The sequence below is a fragment of the Gilbertella persicaria genome, assembly GCF_025201335.1.
Source record: "Gilbertella persicaria strain CBS 190.32 chromosome Unknown B0P05scaffold_72, whole genome shotgun sequence".
Classification (NCBI taxonomy): domain Eukaryota; kingdom Fungi; phylum Mucoromycota; class Mucoromycetes; order Mucorales; family Choanephoraceae; genus Gilbertella; species Gilbertella persicaria.
The window spans coordinates 64,338-78,198 of NW_026252033.1; the positions used below are offsets into that span (position 1 = coordinate 64,338).

At 37.4% G+C, this 13,861-nt stretch overlaps 7 protein-coding genes across 7 annotated transcripts; 2 read left to right on the forward strand and 5 right to left on the reverse strand.

Moving 5' to 3' along the window:
- Positions 1-73: 73 nt before the first annotated feature.
- On the forward strand, positions 74-737 carry B0P05DRAFT_564077 (40S ribosomal protein S9). The gene has a single exon (XM_051580785.1). The coding sequence runs from the start codon at positions 105-107 to the stop codon at positions 675-677; it is 573 nt and encodes a 190-aa protein (XP_051429657.1). The 5' UTR covers positions 74-104; the 3' UTR covers positions 678-737.
- A 21-nt stretch (positions 738-758) lies between these two features.
- B0P05DRAFT_564080 (uncharacterized protein) lies at positions 759-3,205 on the reverse strand. The gene is made up of 9 exons (XM_051580786.1): positions 3,045-3,205; positions 2,927-2,976; positions 2,647-2,833; positions 2,426-2,599; positions 2,207-2,382; positions 2,040-2,158; positions 1,327-1,963; positions 940-1,282; positions 759-887 (listed from the first exon to the last, which is right to left on the reverse strand). The coding sequence occupies exons 1-8, from the start codon at positions 3,112-3,114 to the stop codon at positions 965-967; spliced, it is 1,731 nt and encodes a 576-aa protein (XP_051429658.1). The 5' UTR covers positions 3,115-3,205; the 3' UTR covers positions 759-887; positions 940-964.
- Positions 3,206-3,266: 61 nt separating this feature from the next.
- B0P05DRAFT_564084 (uncharacterized protein) lies at positions 3,267-4,054 on the reverse strand. The gene is made up of 3 exons (XM_051580787.1): positions 4,032-4,054; positions 3,639-3,980; positions 3,267-3,571 (listed from the first exon to the last, which is right to left on the reverse strand). Exons 2-3 carry the CDS (start codon positions 3,887-3,889, stop codon positions 3,349-3,351), a joined length of 474 nt encoding a protein of 157 aa, XP_051429659.1. The 5' UTR covers positions 3,890-3,980; positions 4,032-4,054; the 3' UTR covers positions 3,267-3,348.
- On the reverse strand, positions 3,967-6,855 carry B0P05DRAFT_630088 (Dolichyl-phosphate-mannose-protein mannosyltransferase-domain-containing protein; the record flags this gene model as incomplete). The annotated part of the gene is made up of 12 exons (XM_051583486.1): positions 6,200-6,855; positions 6,081-6,156; positions 5,958-6,031; positions 5,756-5,907; positions 5,601-5,709; positions 5,390-5,549; positions 5,148-5,331; positions 5,004-5,099; positions 4,753-4,954; positions 4,430-4,701; positions 4,251-4,381; positions 3,967-4,206 (listed from the first exon to the last, which is right to left on the reverse strand). The coding sequence occupies exons 1-12, from the start codon at positions 6,556-6,558 to the stop codon at positions 3,967-3,969; spliced, it is 2,055 nt and encodes a 684-aa protein (XP_051429660.1). The 5' UTR covers positions 6,559-6,855.
- Positions 6,856-7,024: 169 nt separating this feature from the next.
- Positions 7,025-8,142, forward strand: B0P05DRAFT_564089 (uncharacterized protein). The gene is made up of 2 exons (XM_051580788.1): positions 7,025-7,592; positions 7,635-8,142. Exons 1-2 carry the CDS (start codon positions 7,055-7,057, stop codon positions 8,129-8,131), a joined length of 1,035 nt encoding a protein of 344 aa, XP_051429661.1. The 5' UTR covers positions 7,025-7,054; the 3' UTR covers positions 8,132-8,142.
- Positions 8,143-9,409, reverse strand: B0P05DRAFT_564091 (uncharacterized protein). The gene is made up of 2 exons (XM_051580789.1): positions 8,768-9,409; positions 8,143-8,717 (listed from the first exon to the last, which is right to left on the reverse strand). The coding sequence occupies exons 1-2, from the start codon at positions 9,391-9,393 to the stop codon at positions 8,159-8,161; spliced, it is 1,185 nt and encodes a 394-aa protein (XP_051429662.1). The 5' UTR covers positions 9,394-9,409; the 3' UTR covers positions 8,143-8,158.
- A 1,869-nt stretch (positions 9,410-11,278) lies between these two features.
- On the reverse strand, positions 11,279-13,852 carry B0P05DRAFT_575954 (uncharacterized protein; the record flags this gene model as incomplete). Its single annotated transcript, XM_051581675.1, has 6 exons — positions 11,279-11,510; positions 11,555-11,688; positions 11,732-11,902; positions 11,959-12,148; positions 12,197-12,438; positions 12,491-13,852. The coding sequence occupies 6 exons, from the start codon at positions 13,850-13,852 to the stop codon at positions 11,279-11,281; spliced, it is 2,331 nt and encodes a 776-aa protein (XP_051429663.1).
- Positions 13,853-13,861: the final 9 nt, after the last annotated feature.

The following is a 13,861-nucleotide window of genomic DNA, read 5'->3' on the forward strand; positions in this document are numbered from 1 at the left end:
TCATAGTGTAGAAAACAAAGGAGTCACACCAAGCCATCGAAAAAAAAAGTGAAAGCAACCTTACTGTTATTGTTTTTTTTTCTTTCTCTTTTCCCCCATCCATCATGCCTGGTAGAACCTACAGCAAGACCTCCAAGGTCCCCAAGCGTCCTTTCGAATCCGCTCGTCTTGACCAAGAACTCAAGTTGATTGGTGAATTCGGTCTTAAGAACAAGAAGGAAATCTGGAGAGTCGGATTGACTCTTTCCAAGATCCGTCGTGCTGCTCGTGAACTTTTGAAGCTCGATGAAAAGGACCCTCGTCGTCTCTTTGAAGGTAATGCCTTGATCCGTCGTCTTTTGCGTATTGGTGTTCTTGACGAAACCCGTATGAAGCTCGATTACGTCTTGGCTCTCAAGATTGAAGATTTCTTGGAACGTCGTCTCCAAACCCAAGTCTTCAAGTTGGGTCTTGCCAAGTCTATTCACCACGCTCGTGTCTTGATCCGTCAACGTCACATTCGTGTTGGTAAGCAAATCGTCAATGTTCCCTCTTTCATTGTTCGTTTGGAATCTCAAAAGCACATTGACTTTGCTTTGACCTCTCCTCTCGGTGGTGGTCGTCCCGGTCGTGTTAAGAGAAAGAGAGCTGCCGCTGCTGCCGGTGGTAACGACGATGCTGAAGATGACGAAGAATAAGCAGATCGCTTTTTTTTTTACAGACCAAATAAACACCTGACTTTCTTGTAATTACCCTTCTTTTTTTGTTGCATAAAAAATCTTTTGGATAGTAGACGCAATAGTAGCACACAATGTTTTTGAAAGAGAGAAGAGAGGGTTGTATGTTTATGACCGAATCACATGACATAAATGAAGCTTATTGTTTATGAGATACACTATACGTTATACGTAAGACGATCGGTCGATCCCTCTGTGCCTTGAATAATAGTAATGATAATAGAGTGATTTTAATAAAGAGGTATAAATCAAAGAGCAAAGAACTGTTCACCGTGCTTTTCAGCTCGACTTGATCTCGTAAAACGAATACGCGTTTCATAAATCCAATCATTCCATTCACGCCATAAAGACCGTTTAGCAAACAAGATAAACAGCCAAATACCAATGGCACTCACCAGTGTCTCAGCCGCCACCATCAATGAAAATGGAGGTAAATGAGGACCAATGATTTCGGCACAGTAGTTTTGTGAATGACCAGGCGTAAGCATGCATTCTAACCAAGTGAGCATATGGGATGGGTCATTTTGAAGTTCAGACACTTTACTAATTTGTGTCATATAGAATAACTAAGCGATAGTGAGTTTCATAGAATGGTCCAGGTTAAACTTACCCAGTAAAACAAGACAGTAATGATGGCCATGACAGACAACAATAAGGCACGCCATTGAATCTTGACAGCTACAATCACATGTTTATGGCTGACGTTAGGAAGACGATCTGTCATGGTCCCATTCGACAAGGACTGTGTCATTTCAGACTGAAGACCTTCACGAACAGCAATCTTAGCAATATAAAAGAAAGTAGCGATATGGATAATAAAGGCAGGACAAGCAATAGCAGCTAAAGGATAAAACAAGACAGGAAAGATATAGTCCATCGAGACCAGGCACAGGTTAGCAAATTCAAATTTGACAGCATGTAAACCTAATGCAATGGCCATAATGATCGCGGGAATACCCCAACAAATGATGTTGAGCAAAAGGTATCGGTTAGTGAAAAAATTAGAGTTCCAGACAGTATGGACATGCAAGTTTAGAATCAAAGCGGCACACCAAAGACATGTTGCAAGTGAGCCAAAGATTAAAATAGCACCTTGTGCTGCACATAGGTTATTGTTGCCAATAGCACCAGGTGAAACGCCATTTGCTGCACACTGAAGACGTTTAGGATCGCCCACAGAGAAAAAGACAACCATGTTGAGTAAAAAGATGGCGACAGATAAGTTGAGAATTAAAAGAGAGGGATGTCTGTCAGTTGACAGGTTAGTCAAAACTTTATATTTCTGTTTTTTTTTTTTTTTTTTTTTTTTTTTTTTTTGCGTACCTTCTTTTATCAGGTAAGATCAAATAGCTGATAACTAAAAATAATGAAAGTACAGCAGAAACAAATCGGATTATGTCAGTTGCTAAAAATCCTCGTGTAGCCCAATTCTCTTTATAAAACTGTTGGGGAAACATTAAATATATGTGGGCTTTAAAGTATCGACTTACAAATGATTGCGCAGGACAAGGCACACAACACCCAAATCGACAATACTTTGCATCAACAGTTGAACCACTTGAAGCAAGTGGATCAGATACAAAAGGAGATGGACAACTGGCCATCACAAAACCAGCTGGGATGGCAGAAAGATTCATTTTACCTTGTTTGATTTGGTCTTCATTTACTATTAATTTAATTAATTCATTTTTTTTTTATGTCAGACTTACATTTGGTGGGGATATTGTTGCACACACCATCTTGCTGGAGTCCATAACCTGTACTCGTTATTTCAGTTGAACAGTTTGGTAAGAGATTGGAATAGCCTGCCATTTCAAAAAACTCGGTGCATTCAGTCACTGCTTGCTCACATACAGAGAGACATGCTGTATACACATTGACGGCTAATAAAAGAATCAGAAATATGTATGAAATGCATGTATGGTTTTACTTGTAGAATTAGTGTCTGTTTGACATTTAGGGTACGCTTTTGAACATTCATAACGTGTATACGCATCGAAACAACTAGGAGTGACTTTGGATAACATTGCGCCATATTGTGATAATGGTTTTAGTTGATTTTCTACTTGAACAAGACTGATATTGTTAGGTAAAAATACGCTGTAGTTCACAAAATTCTAAAAAAAAAAAAAAAAAAAAAAAAAAAAAAAAAAAAAAAAAAAACGAAATTAATGCTGAATATGATCATACTAAGTATTTTTAATATTTACGGAGCAAGTAGCGTTTGTGGGATATGAATTACAAGTTCCGGGTGTTTTTACTACATATAAATTAATAAGAGAGAATGGGATGTGTGCGACCGACAGGAAAAGACTTTTTTGTGCTTACCAGTTTGTGCAAAGGTAGAATGTGGTGAGAAGAGCAGCCATGTTACTGCTAAAAAATATTTGATCAACATGATGTTATTTCTTTATTCAATTATCTCGATCGAATGAAAACGCAAGCAAGAAAAAAAAAAGGAATGTAAATAGGCAATAAAATAAAAAAAAAAAAAAAAGAAAGAGAGAGAGAGAGAGGAAGAGAAAAGAAAGAAGGAATGGGAAACATATGTTCTTCTCATTGATAAAAAAAAGCATCAAGATTTTATTGAATGTAGTACGAAAAAAAAAAAAAACTTTGCCTTCATTCTGTTTTAGGATTCTTTTTGTTGGAGAGTACCGGTAACAAAAGCGGCCTCTTCTAGAACAGAAGGATCAACAAATGGCTTCATTTGATCTGATACAATATTGATGCCATCGGCTGCTTCTGCATTTTGTTGTTTGCTTAAGTAAGAGCTTACTGCATCTTTTACTTTACCAAAGCCTTCAATGATCAAGGGTTTTGGAACATTGTAGCTTTCAATATCATGATGGTACCTATAAACATACATGATTACCAATTCTGTCCAAGTAGTACAAGAGAAAATATACTTGAAACACTTACTGAGCACAATCAAAATCCCACGTAGATCTCCATTTTGCTTTCTCACAAAGAGACTGTGTCCAAGGTTCTGCATAAGTGATTGGTGTAAAGACACGATAGACATAAATAACCGAAAGAATAAACACAGCAGCAGCTAACAGTCGCTTGCGATTGACCCATCGAATAGTCAACAGATCGAAACCGACGCTAAACAATAAAATTGAAAAATAGAGTGCGGGCATATAATGGTGCAAAAACAACTGTCTGCCCATTAAGAAAAAGGGAAAGTAGTGAAAGAACCATCCAACCAAAAAGAAACCAGCTGATTCATCATAAAACTTCCTCCATTCTAATCATAATAAGCTTTGTGTGTCAGTGCGCAGAGAAACTTTTGATTTGTTGATCCATTTTTACCTCCAAAATCTTTTTGTATTCCTCTTTTATCAAGTATGACAAATACACCCTTGAGCATAAGACATACTAAAATAGACGTTGTGGCCGTCCAGTAAACAAGCGGGTTTCCCAACAAATAAAGGTGAAGTTTGTCCTTTGACCAAAAGTTGATACCTCGACGTAATAAGGGCCAAGACTAAATATAAAGTTACACCAAGCGCCAATGGGCCATTTTCTTACCTCTGGTCTTGAATCATATGGATGAGAAGAAGTTAGACCTTTGTTTGTATCCCACATGACCTTGTTTAACTCGAGAAACTTGTCCAAAAAGCTCAATTTTTTATAAGACACTTTTTCAGTATCTTCAGGTACTATTGCAAAAGCATCAATAAAAAGCAATTTTCTTCTTATGAACTTACGCAATGGATTCTCGGTAGATTCAATATACCAAACCGTCTTTTCAATCTTTCCATTCTTGATACATGTTACCTCTTGTTGATCAAATCCCCATTCGGGTAGTTTTACAGAATGAGAGAATAGGGAACAATGTTGCATGGTATGCACAAGAGCAAATTTGGTGTGAATTGTTCTCAATCGCTGCTTCGATTCTGGGTCAGATTTCTCACCCTGAATGATTTCCACTCGCCAATGGTCATTAGCGTCTCCCGTAAAGTTCTCAAAACCATAAGCACTAAATCATAAATGTCAATATTTTTGTTCTTTTTTTAAATAACGGACTTGCCTCACTTCATTGTGATAATCAACGTCTGTCATTGGTGGACGAATATCGTGTGAATGCAAACGCTTATCTGAATCTGAATGTTTAAGTGTGATAATATCGCCATGCTTGACATAGTCAATGGTTGTGGGATGTTCGTCCCCTACTTTGTAGATCGTCCACCAATTGTTATCATCACGATGAGGATACAGGGTTACTTGTTGTTCTACATAATTATAATGAATAGAGAGTTATCTCAATAGAATTTTACTTACGCTTACTACCGGCAGGGTAATTATGAGAGTGAGAATGAAGATAACCGCCTCTTGTAGCTACATGTCGAATAAACACTTTAGATCCATAGGCAATATCTAAGTTTCAAAATAAGTCATTATGGTCCACAGTAATTACGCTTTTACCAATAGGTGTACTGATACTTGTATGACCATCCAATGTCTGTTGAAATTCAGGGGACATAAAGCCATCACCTTCTCCACTGTTAGGTAACGAATGAAAATGGATTTGAAACATAAGCATATAAACCACAATGGGCAATACAATCAAAGCCAATGCCCGAGCACCAAAATGTCTAATAAAAACAGGCTTTGAAAAATAGTGGTTACCATCTATTGTAGTACTTGCTTTTTTTTTCAATAATTACCACTGGAATACGTGTATTTCCCCAAATCTCCCACAGGTTTTTAATGGTAGAAAGGCCAATGGTAGCAATAGTAAACAAACCAACCCATTTACAACTGACAGTCAATCCCAAACCTAAACCTGTCAATATTAACCAAAAATACCACCAAAATTGAAATGGCCTAATGATTGTAAGCAAAAACAAAAAACAAAAAAGACTACTTGTTACTTACTTGCGCTTTTGGTTATGGAAATTGATCCAAGCAAGTGTGGTAGCAGCAGTAAAAAACAAGAGTGGAGGATCCAACAAGATTAATCTGTTATTAGCAATCAAGCCATTTTCTTTCATATCGTTAGTCAATCGCACAGGCCAACTGTTGTTTCTTACCATAGCAGACCATAAAAGCAGCAACTAATCCAGCGGCAATAGAATGGCCTGATCCACGAATAGTGAGGTAAGCAATTGGTACTACCAACAATCCCATTATGCCACAAAATGTGCGCATAACTACATAAGGCACATTCTCTTTAAGATAATCCCTATTTTTTTTCTTAAAATCAATCCAAGTCGCGTTTGTTGATTGACTTACTTTCCAATCTCTTTAAAATCAAATCCATCTAAACCAGCTAGTTTTCCAACAAGTGCAATCAACATTTTTGCCAACTATATTCAGAGTCAATAACCACATTATGCAATAAACAGAAGGACTTACAGGTGGGTGCACGTCCATAAAGAATCGAGTTCGAATATATTTCGTGGCAAATCCACCAAAATGAACCTCATCAAACCTAACTTACGGTAAATACACGTATATACAAATATGTAACTTACACAACAGAAGAAGGTTGGTGTATCTTATATAATCGAATATAAGCAGCCCAGAGAGTCAAGGCTGCAGCTATATACAAATCTTTCTTTCGAGAAATCCTTTTGTCTTTTTCTTTCTTTTGTCTGAATTTACTAGACTTGGTCAAGTCCAAGTCTGAGTCGTCATAGTCGCTATTGGGTTTACGTGTATATGCTTGGTTTCTTTTACGAAACGAGTCTGATGTCGTTGTGACGCCTGTGGTATAAGCAACGTCTTCTATAGCAACTGGGACATGGTCTTGTGTAGGTAAATGTTTATAATAAAGAGAATCCATCCTCTCTGGCGGAGGAGGGTTAGAATATGGTATGTTATCAATTGTCATGTGCTAAAAAGAGATAGAAAAAAAGAAAAGAAAAATGTTCGCTGTCTTTTTCCTTGTCTCTCCGCTTGTGTTCAAAACTCCATTCTAAATTCTGGCTGAAAATGTTGATTTAGTGTGACATGAACTCTCTTGGCTTTTTCTTACATTCTTTTAAATTTTAACATGTACATAACAAAAGGAGAGGAATGCTTCATGCGTTGCCAAGCAAAATTAATTTAAAATTAAAGTATAGCCAAGAGGCAATATATTTTTCAATTTGTAGGACAAAACTATGATTGAATATGGATACAGTGTTATTTGAATAACATTGTTTGTATTTTGGTTTTCATGCTCTTGTTAACGAAACTCGCCAAGGCTTCCTTTCTTTTAGACGCAGAATAGCTTCCGTTGATCTTGCTTATGTAATCAAGGGTCTTGATTTTTTTCACACGTAATATTCAAGGTACCAAGATTATTTTTCCAACAAGGGTTTTCTCTTTTTTTTTTCGCGTTAATTATGTTAAAGTGGGGCATTATTGGCACAGGCAACATTGCCCATACATTTGCAAAAGCACTTCAAGTCGCTAAGAAGGGTCAACTTGTTGCTGTTGGCAGTCGTTCTTTTGAAACAGCACAAGAATTTGGTCAAGAATTTGATGTGAAACACTGTTTTGGTAGTTACGACGACTTATTAGCCTCCAAAGAAGTTGATATCGTCTACATCTCGACACCTCATCCTCAACACTTTGAGTTGGCTATTAAAACAGCGAGATCAGGCAAACATATGCTGATTGAAAAACCTATGGCTATGAACGAAGCTCAGGTCAAGACGATTCTCGAGACAGCCAAACAACACAATGTCTTTGTGATGGAAGCGTATATGTATCGTTGTCATCCTCAAACACTCAAATTAATTGAGCTGATTCAATCAGGGGCTATTGGTCAAGTCAAATTGATCCGAGCCAATTTTTCATTTGATGGAAGACCTTTGGGACCAACATCAAGACTTTGGAGAAACGAATTGGGTGGTGGTGCTATTCTGGACATTGGTGGATGTAAGTCTTGACTTTTTTTTGTACGCTTATTAATGTCTTTAGATCCAATGTCTTTCTCTCGTTTGATTGCTGGTGCTGCCAATCATCAAACTAGTGGTGCTAATCCTATCAAGGTGATGGCAACAGGTTATATTCAGCCTGATACACAAGTGGACGAATGGTCTAATGCTTCTCTTGAGTTTGAGAATAATATAGCTGCTCAATTGTTTACTGGTATCTTTGCAGACACGGATAGCAGTGTTGAAGTACTAGGAAGTGATGGTATGCTTAAAGTAGTTAACCTCTGGAGACCAGATTTGACACAATTGGGTCCTGTTCAGATCGAATTGACTGAGTATGGTAAAGAAACAAAGATCATTCCTATTAGATTGGAAGAAAACAATCTCTTTGCTATTGAAGCAGATGCTGTTGCAGATGCCATTGCTCAAGGACAATTGGAGTGCAAGTATATGGACTGGCAAGATACATTAGGTCAAGTTCAGGCAATGGATGCTTGGAGAAAAGAAATTGGCTTAAAATACAAAGAAGATGCTCAATAAAATACATAGCTTTATTTTCTATATTAGTTAAAGCTTGGGTATACGCTTAGCACGGGCATATTGGTTGTTCCATTTGACATCAACACCAAATTCTTGAGCAGCACGATAAGCCCAAGCAGAATTACGCAAGTATTCACGGCCAATCAAGATATAGTCGGCTTTACCTTCTTGTAAGATATCTTCTGCTTGCTTGGGTTCGGTAATTAAGCCTACAGCACCGGTGCTAATATTAACTTGTTTTTTGATGGTGTCTGCAAGAGGAACTTGGTAAAGAGGACCCACAGAATAAGTGATCGGAAGATTACCGCCAGCTGACACATCCATGACATCAACACCGATTTCTTTTAAAGCCTTAGCATAAGCAACGGATTGATGGATATCCCAGCCATCTTGATCATGACCTAATGCATTGGGGTTCTTAAAGTCAGTACCAGAGAAACGAACCCAAAGAGGTTTATCTTGAGGCCAAACATCACGAACAGCCTTTACAACTTCTAAAGGATACCGTAAACGGTTTTCTAAGGAACCACCATAAGCATCTGTACGTTTGTTTGAATTTCCTGATAAAAAGTTATGCAACAAGTAGCTAGAAAAAAACAAGTCAATCTTTTTCTTGGTCCAGAAAAACAAACTTACCCATGTGCACTATGAATTTCGAGGACTTGTATACCTGCCTTATCAGCACGGATAGCAGCTTCAACCCATTTCTGTGTGATTTCTTTCATTTCATGAATTGTCAAAGCCTTGGGCTGAGCATATTGTCTATCGAAAGGAAGATCAGAAGGACCCACTACATCGTTTGGCCAACCGCCTTCTTCTTCAGAGATTAGTTTGTACCCATTGAAGGGCGAGGCCATGTTGGCTTTACGACCTGCATGAGCAATTTGAATACCAGGAACAGAACCTTGTGATTTGATGAATTCAACAACACGTTTCAAAGGCTCAATGTGCTGGTCAGACCAAAGACCTAAATCATGATTCGAGATACGGCCTCGAGGCTCAACAGCAGTAGCCTCAATGATGATCAAGCCAGCGCCTTTCATAGCAAAAGAACCGTAATGGCTGACATGAAAATCGTTCATAAAGCCATCTGTAGCACTGTACATACACATAGGAGGAACGACAATACGGTTATGAAATGTGACTGATTTACAAGTAATAGGTGTAAACAATCTGGGTGTGGTTTCAGAAACAGCATTGACAACACTGCCTGTTTCGGGCTTATTGTTGAAAGCTTGAGGTTGAACAGAAAAAAAGGACATGATAGAGAGAAGGGACAAGAAAAAGACAAAAAAAAGCTCAAGTAACTTAATACATCTTCATTAATAATCATTGAGCTTTGACTGTCACAATTGACATACAAATGTTTCCCTGTTTGGAATAAACTTCTTTTAATGATCTTTGTGCAACATATGTATCATGAACATAGCAAATAGATATGGGATGCATGACGCATATTCAAAAAAAAAAGAAATAGATGCATTCTACACAATACCATTATGGAGTAGGCTAAAAAGCAGTATGTTGAAAGAGATACAAAATAGAAATGATCTTTCATTGCCCCAAAATATGCAGCTTTTGTACTCGCTTAATATCCTTTCATGTTGTATCGACTTGATCCATTTGTGTCATGCCTTTCTTTTTTCTTCTTCTCAGATAAACACTATTGGGCTAAACATTTTGTAGTTTAGGGCTTTCTTTTACTTTATTGCAACTAGAGCAATGGCAAATAACCATGTTACTAGCTTATTTTGATTATAGTGATAAGTTATGATTTTACAAAGTGATGCTTATGGTTCAATAAAGATAGGATTGTGGTCTTGCTAAAATTCAAGCTTTGATTGACTCGCAAATATACAGCAATGCTACAATAGCAAATACCAATTGTTAAAACTCATTTTGCGTAGGGTTGAACGGATAATTTCCAAACTACTGAAAATACATTGGGTTTGTCTTGAGAAATTGTGGACTCGTCGGCTTCGTTTTGAGAATTTGCAGGTTCGAATGGAACATTGATTTAGTCTTACTGAATGATTTGAGTTGTTGATCTGTCTTCTGATGATTAGGTCCGAGAAGTTTTTTTCGAAGCTACCATGAGTAATTGCAGCATTCAGAACACTCATCAAACAGGCAGCTGCCACGATAGCCATTAAAGATATAGTGCGCATTTTAGATGCATCTCAAAGATGTGAGTATAGCTATGCTATTATCTTTATGTCTTTTTTTTCGATTTAAAAATTAAGCACAGCATGAGATACATAAATAATATTTATATTGCTACTTACATCAGGTTATAAGAAAGAGCAGAGAACAGAAGGGAGATAAATTAGCAACAGATATTAATTGTCATATGTAAAACATTGACACAGATATGAGGAGGTAGTTGAATACCTCCCCTACTATCTTCTCATTATATTTATACTACTACACAATATGACCAACCAATACTAAGCTGTGATTGATGCAAATAGTGGCTACATCAAATATTGTTTTTGTTACATAAATAACCTAAGCTTTTTTTTCCTACACGGCTTACAGTGCTCATCTATTATCATGCTTTGAGAAACTTGTTCAAGGATGGAAAGTATGCAATTTTTATTTGATTTCAGAAATCATGAAAAGAAATTCGAACCATTTTTCTGTGTGATTGTATAAGTCGTTTTAAGAATGGACTATTGCCACTTTTCAAGGAAAGAGAATAAGTCCTTGATATAAGCAGTTTGCTGACATTGCAAAGAGTTTCCTTCTTTTTATATTATGGCTTCTACTTTATACGGGCTATGTATGCAAGACATGAAAATCTTTTGATGCCACAAGATTGTCAATCTTCTAATACCCTTATAATCCAACTGAATCAAACGACATTCACTCTAAGGATAAATTTTAAACTAAAAAAATGAGTCATGACAAGGCAAACATCTAATGTTTGATTACATGGTTTGAATTGATTCAATATACAAGCTATTCTATAAAATGGCTAGCCATGAATCAAATTAATTCAATAGACAAATAAAAGTTACTGCGCTATTATATATTACTCATTAGCAACAATGATAGCTTTAAATGTAAAATACTTGTATATCAACCTTATCTCCATAGAATAGTATTCTTCACGCTTAATAAACTGTTTTGAGTAATTTATTGTCATTAGATAGAAGCTATTTTTTGATTCAAGACATTAATAACATGAGAAAACAATCCAGGTCTTTTAGAAGACACCTTTTTGCTTTGCTTTGATTGATCTTGCTTTGAGAACAAATGTTGAGTGATTTTTGCATCTCCCTTTTCAAATATGTCTTGTAACTTGGTTTCAATGGATTTGGCCATTTGTCTTTTGACAATACCTGTTAATAAAGGACTCATGACTTTATAAAGCATACTTTTTTATGATGTCAATACCTGTCTATCTGCCATTATACTTACTTGTGTTTACTATGATGAACTTTGACATTCAACTTATCGATATGACAATAACATTTGTCAAGACGGAACGTATGCTTTTGATCAACAGAACTACTTGCAATGACCATAGAAATCTTCAAACCATCACCTCCAGTCTACATAACCAAATAAGTCTAATAAATCTACACTATCACATACATGAAGAGAAACAACACCTGAATCAGAGAGTCGAGGAAATCCAACCTTTCTCTTGTAATAAAAGACGACGTCGTCCATACTGGTCTGAATGCCTGACATGTCAATATGAATACTTTGGGAATTTGTATAACTCAATTCTGCTTTGGGACTAAATCTCAAATAGTCCTCAGCCTAAAAAAAAAAGTTTAATGCGTGAGATCAATCATAGAATGCATGGTCTACTTTACTCTGATTTCAAAAATATCAGGCATCAATGTATCACCCGCTAAAATCATGTTTTCAATAGCAATTTCATATTGTCTATCACTGTACACAATTTGTGGAAGGGCTACATATCTGACTTGTTCAATCAAAGCAGGAATCAAAGTGATTCTGATGTCATTCAACAATTGAGGCTTGAATGCAGTATGGCCATGGCTAAGGTATCAAGTAAATGACAACGTTGATGGGGAGAGCGTTACTTACCCATCATACCACAAATTTCGATGGATTGATTTCACACGCTTTGAAATATCTTTGGAGATAGGGTCATTGGTGACTGTCTGGACAAAGTCGCTTGCTTCTTGTAAGATGCTGTTTGCTTCTGGCCTGTATTTTTCAACAGCAGATTGACGTAGTTGTTCCACAAGTCTTTTACCATCTTGTGTTGATTGATTTGCTTCAAGATAACCAGGTTCTTTTAACAGTTTATGAATATAATCTGAAATCTATAGGTACAATATTAAGTCATGTAATCTGTTTTCTGAAACGAGTAAATACCTCATTGTATAACTGTTGCAATTCAGTGTCTTGCTTGATGTTGGTGGCTAAATCATGTCCCTTTTCAATTATGGGATCCAATGATTTGCCTTGAGCCCAATCTTCAAGAATAGCCTTGGCCTCACGAGATGCTGTATAGGTATAGTATTCTGCTTCTTCAGAGGGTTCTACAGTAGAAGAACAACGACGATCCAAGTGGTCAAAGCGTGTGTTCTCCGTCAATCGTTTTCCCCAGTCACCAAACAAGGAAAGTAAAGCAGAGATCGCTTGTTGGTATTCAGGGTTCTGCTGAACAGTAGTAGCAATCTCTTTAAGCTGAGAAATTATGGCGTTTATCGTCGCAGTAGGTTCCTGTGGTTGAGTGCTTATCATGGTGGGTTGGTTAGGTATGTCACGGAACAGGTCAGCAGCAGCATGGGCACCACTGTAATTTAATTCTGTCTCTTGAGATCCTGCCTTGAATCGTTTGATAAGATGAGCATCGCCATCAGGTGAGTGTGGGTTAGTTTCAGTAAGTGTGTGGCCACCATCATCTTTGGTTGTCATGGCTTCAGTGTCCATGAATCGATGTTGCAGAAAATTTCGATGTGTTTCTGAGACAGTAGGTTGATTTCCTTGATGATGAGGACCATAATGCATGTCTTTAGGATCACCCAGAACATGACCACTATCGTCTTGAAGACCATGTTCAGACTCCATAAACCGATGTTGCAGGAAATTTCGATGATCGCCCAATATCTGATTGGCTGAAGCTGCATGATTTTCCTGGATCGTCTTCCCGCCTTGTTCAAGTCGAGTCCCGATGGCTTGTTGAGCCACCACCAAGATTTGACTTAGCAAGACTCTAAATTTGGCATTAAAAAGAACCAACTTGGCAATCTTGAAGATAGCACCAGCACTTGTCTTGAGTTCAGTCTGACTAGGTTGTTGGATTGCCTGTTCTGATTTGCGAACATGATAGAACATCGATTGAAATAGTTCATCTTGATTCTTGGTCTTTAAAGCACGCTGAAGTGTCATTAAGAGTTCTTGAAAGTCTTCAAGAAGCAATTGGCCATCTTCAGACATGGACCTCTTGTTTGTCTCGATGGTCTCACTGTTCAAGAGACCTGTCATGATACGGTCCAGTTGGTGGTTAGTAGGTAGTTTGCCTTTACGCAATGAGTCCATGCTATCTAGAGCAGATACTTTTTCACTGGTAATGGAAGACCGTCTGCGTTGCTCTGATAAGCGTCTTTCAGATTGCTCAGAGAGTCTTCGTTTTGCATTTTCAAGTTGAGGAGAATCATCTTGGACTGGCTTGGATTGAGGACAAATAAAAGTAGAGTCTCCTCTACCGTATTGATGATAAATAGTAGCCATAATAATTAT

What these genes read in the sequence shown, in the direction of transcription:
- B0P05DRAFT_564077 (XM_051580785.1), top strand. Translation starts at nt 105, where the DNA reads ATGCCTGGTAGAACCTACAGCAAGACCTCCAAGGTCCCCAAGCGTCCT.
- B0P05DRAFT_564080 (XM_051580786.1), bottom strand. Translation starts at nt 3,114, where the DNA reads ATGTTGATCAAATATTTTTTAGCAGTAACATGGCTGCTCTTCTCACCA. An exon ending in TTCTACCTTTGCACAAACTG is followed by an intron (nt 2,977 to 3,044) that starts GTAAGCACAAAA and finishes ATTTATATGTAG; the next exon opens with TAAAAACACCCGGAACTTGT. An exon ending in CAACAATATCCCCACCAAAT is followed by an intron (nt 2,383 to 2,425) that starts GTAAGTCTGACA and finishes TTAAATTAATAG; the next exon opens with TAAATGAAGACCAAATCAAA.
- B0P05DRAFT_564084 (XM_051580787.1), bottom strand. Translation starts at nt 3,889, where the DNA reads ATGGGCAGACAGTTGTTTTTGCACCATTATATGCCCGCACTCTATTTT. An exon ending in TGGGATTTTGATTGTGCTCA is followed by an intron (nt 3,572 to 3,638) that starts GTAAGTGTTTCA and finishes GTATGTTTATAG; the next exon opens with GTACCATCATGATATTGAAA.
- B0P05DRAFT_564089 (XM_051580788.1), top strand. Translation starts at nt 7,055, where the DNA reads ATGTTAAAGTGGGGCATTATTGGCACAGGCAACATTGCCCATACATTT. An exon ending in TATTCTGGACATTGGTGGAT is followed by an intron (nt 7,593 to 7,634) that starts GTAAGTCTTGAC and finishes TAATGTCTTTAG; the next exon opens with ATCCAATGTCTTTCTCTCGT.
- B0P05DRAFT_564091 (XM_051580789.1), bottom strand. Translation starts at nt 9,393, where the DNA reads ATGTCCTTTTTTTCTGTTCAACCTCAAGCTTTCAACAATAAGCCCGAA. An exon ending in GAAATTCATAGTGCACATGG is followed by an intron (nt 8,718 to 8,767) that starts GTAAGTTTGTTT and finishes GTTTTTTTCTAG; the next exon opens with CTACTTGTTGCATAACTTTT.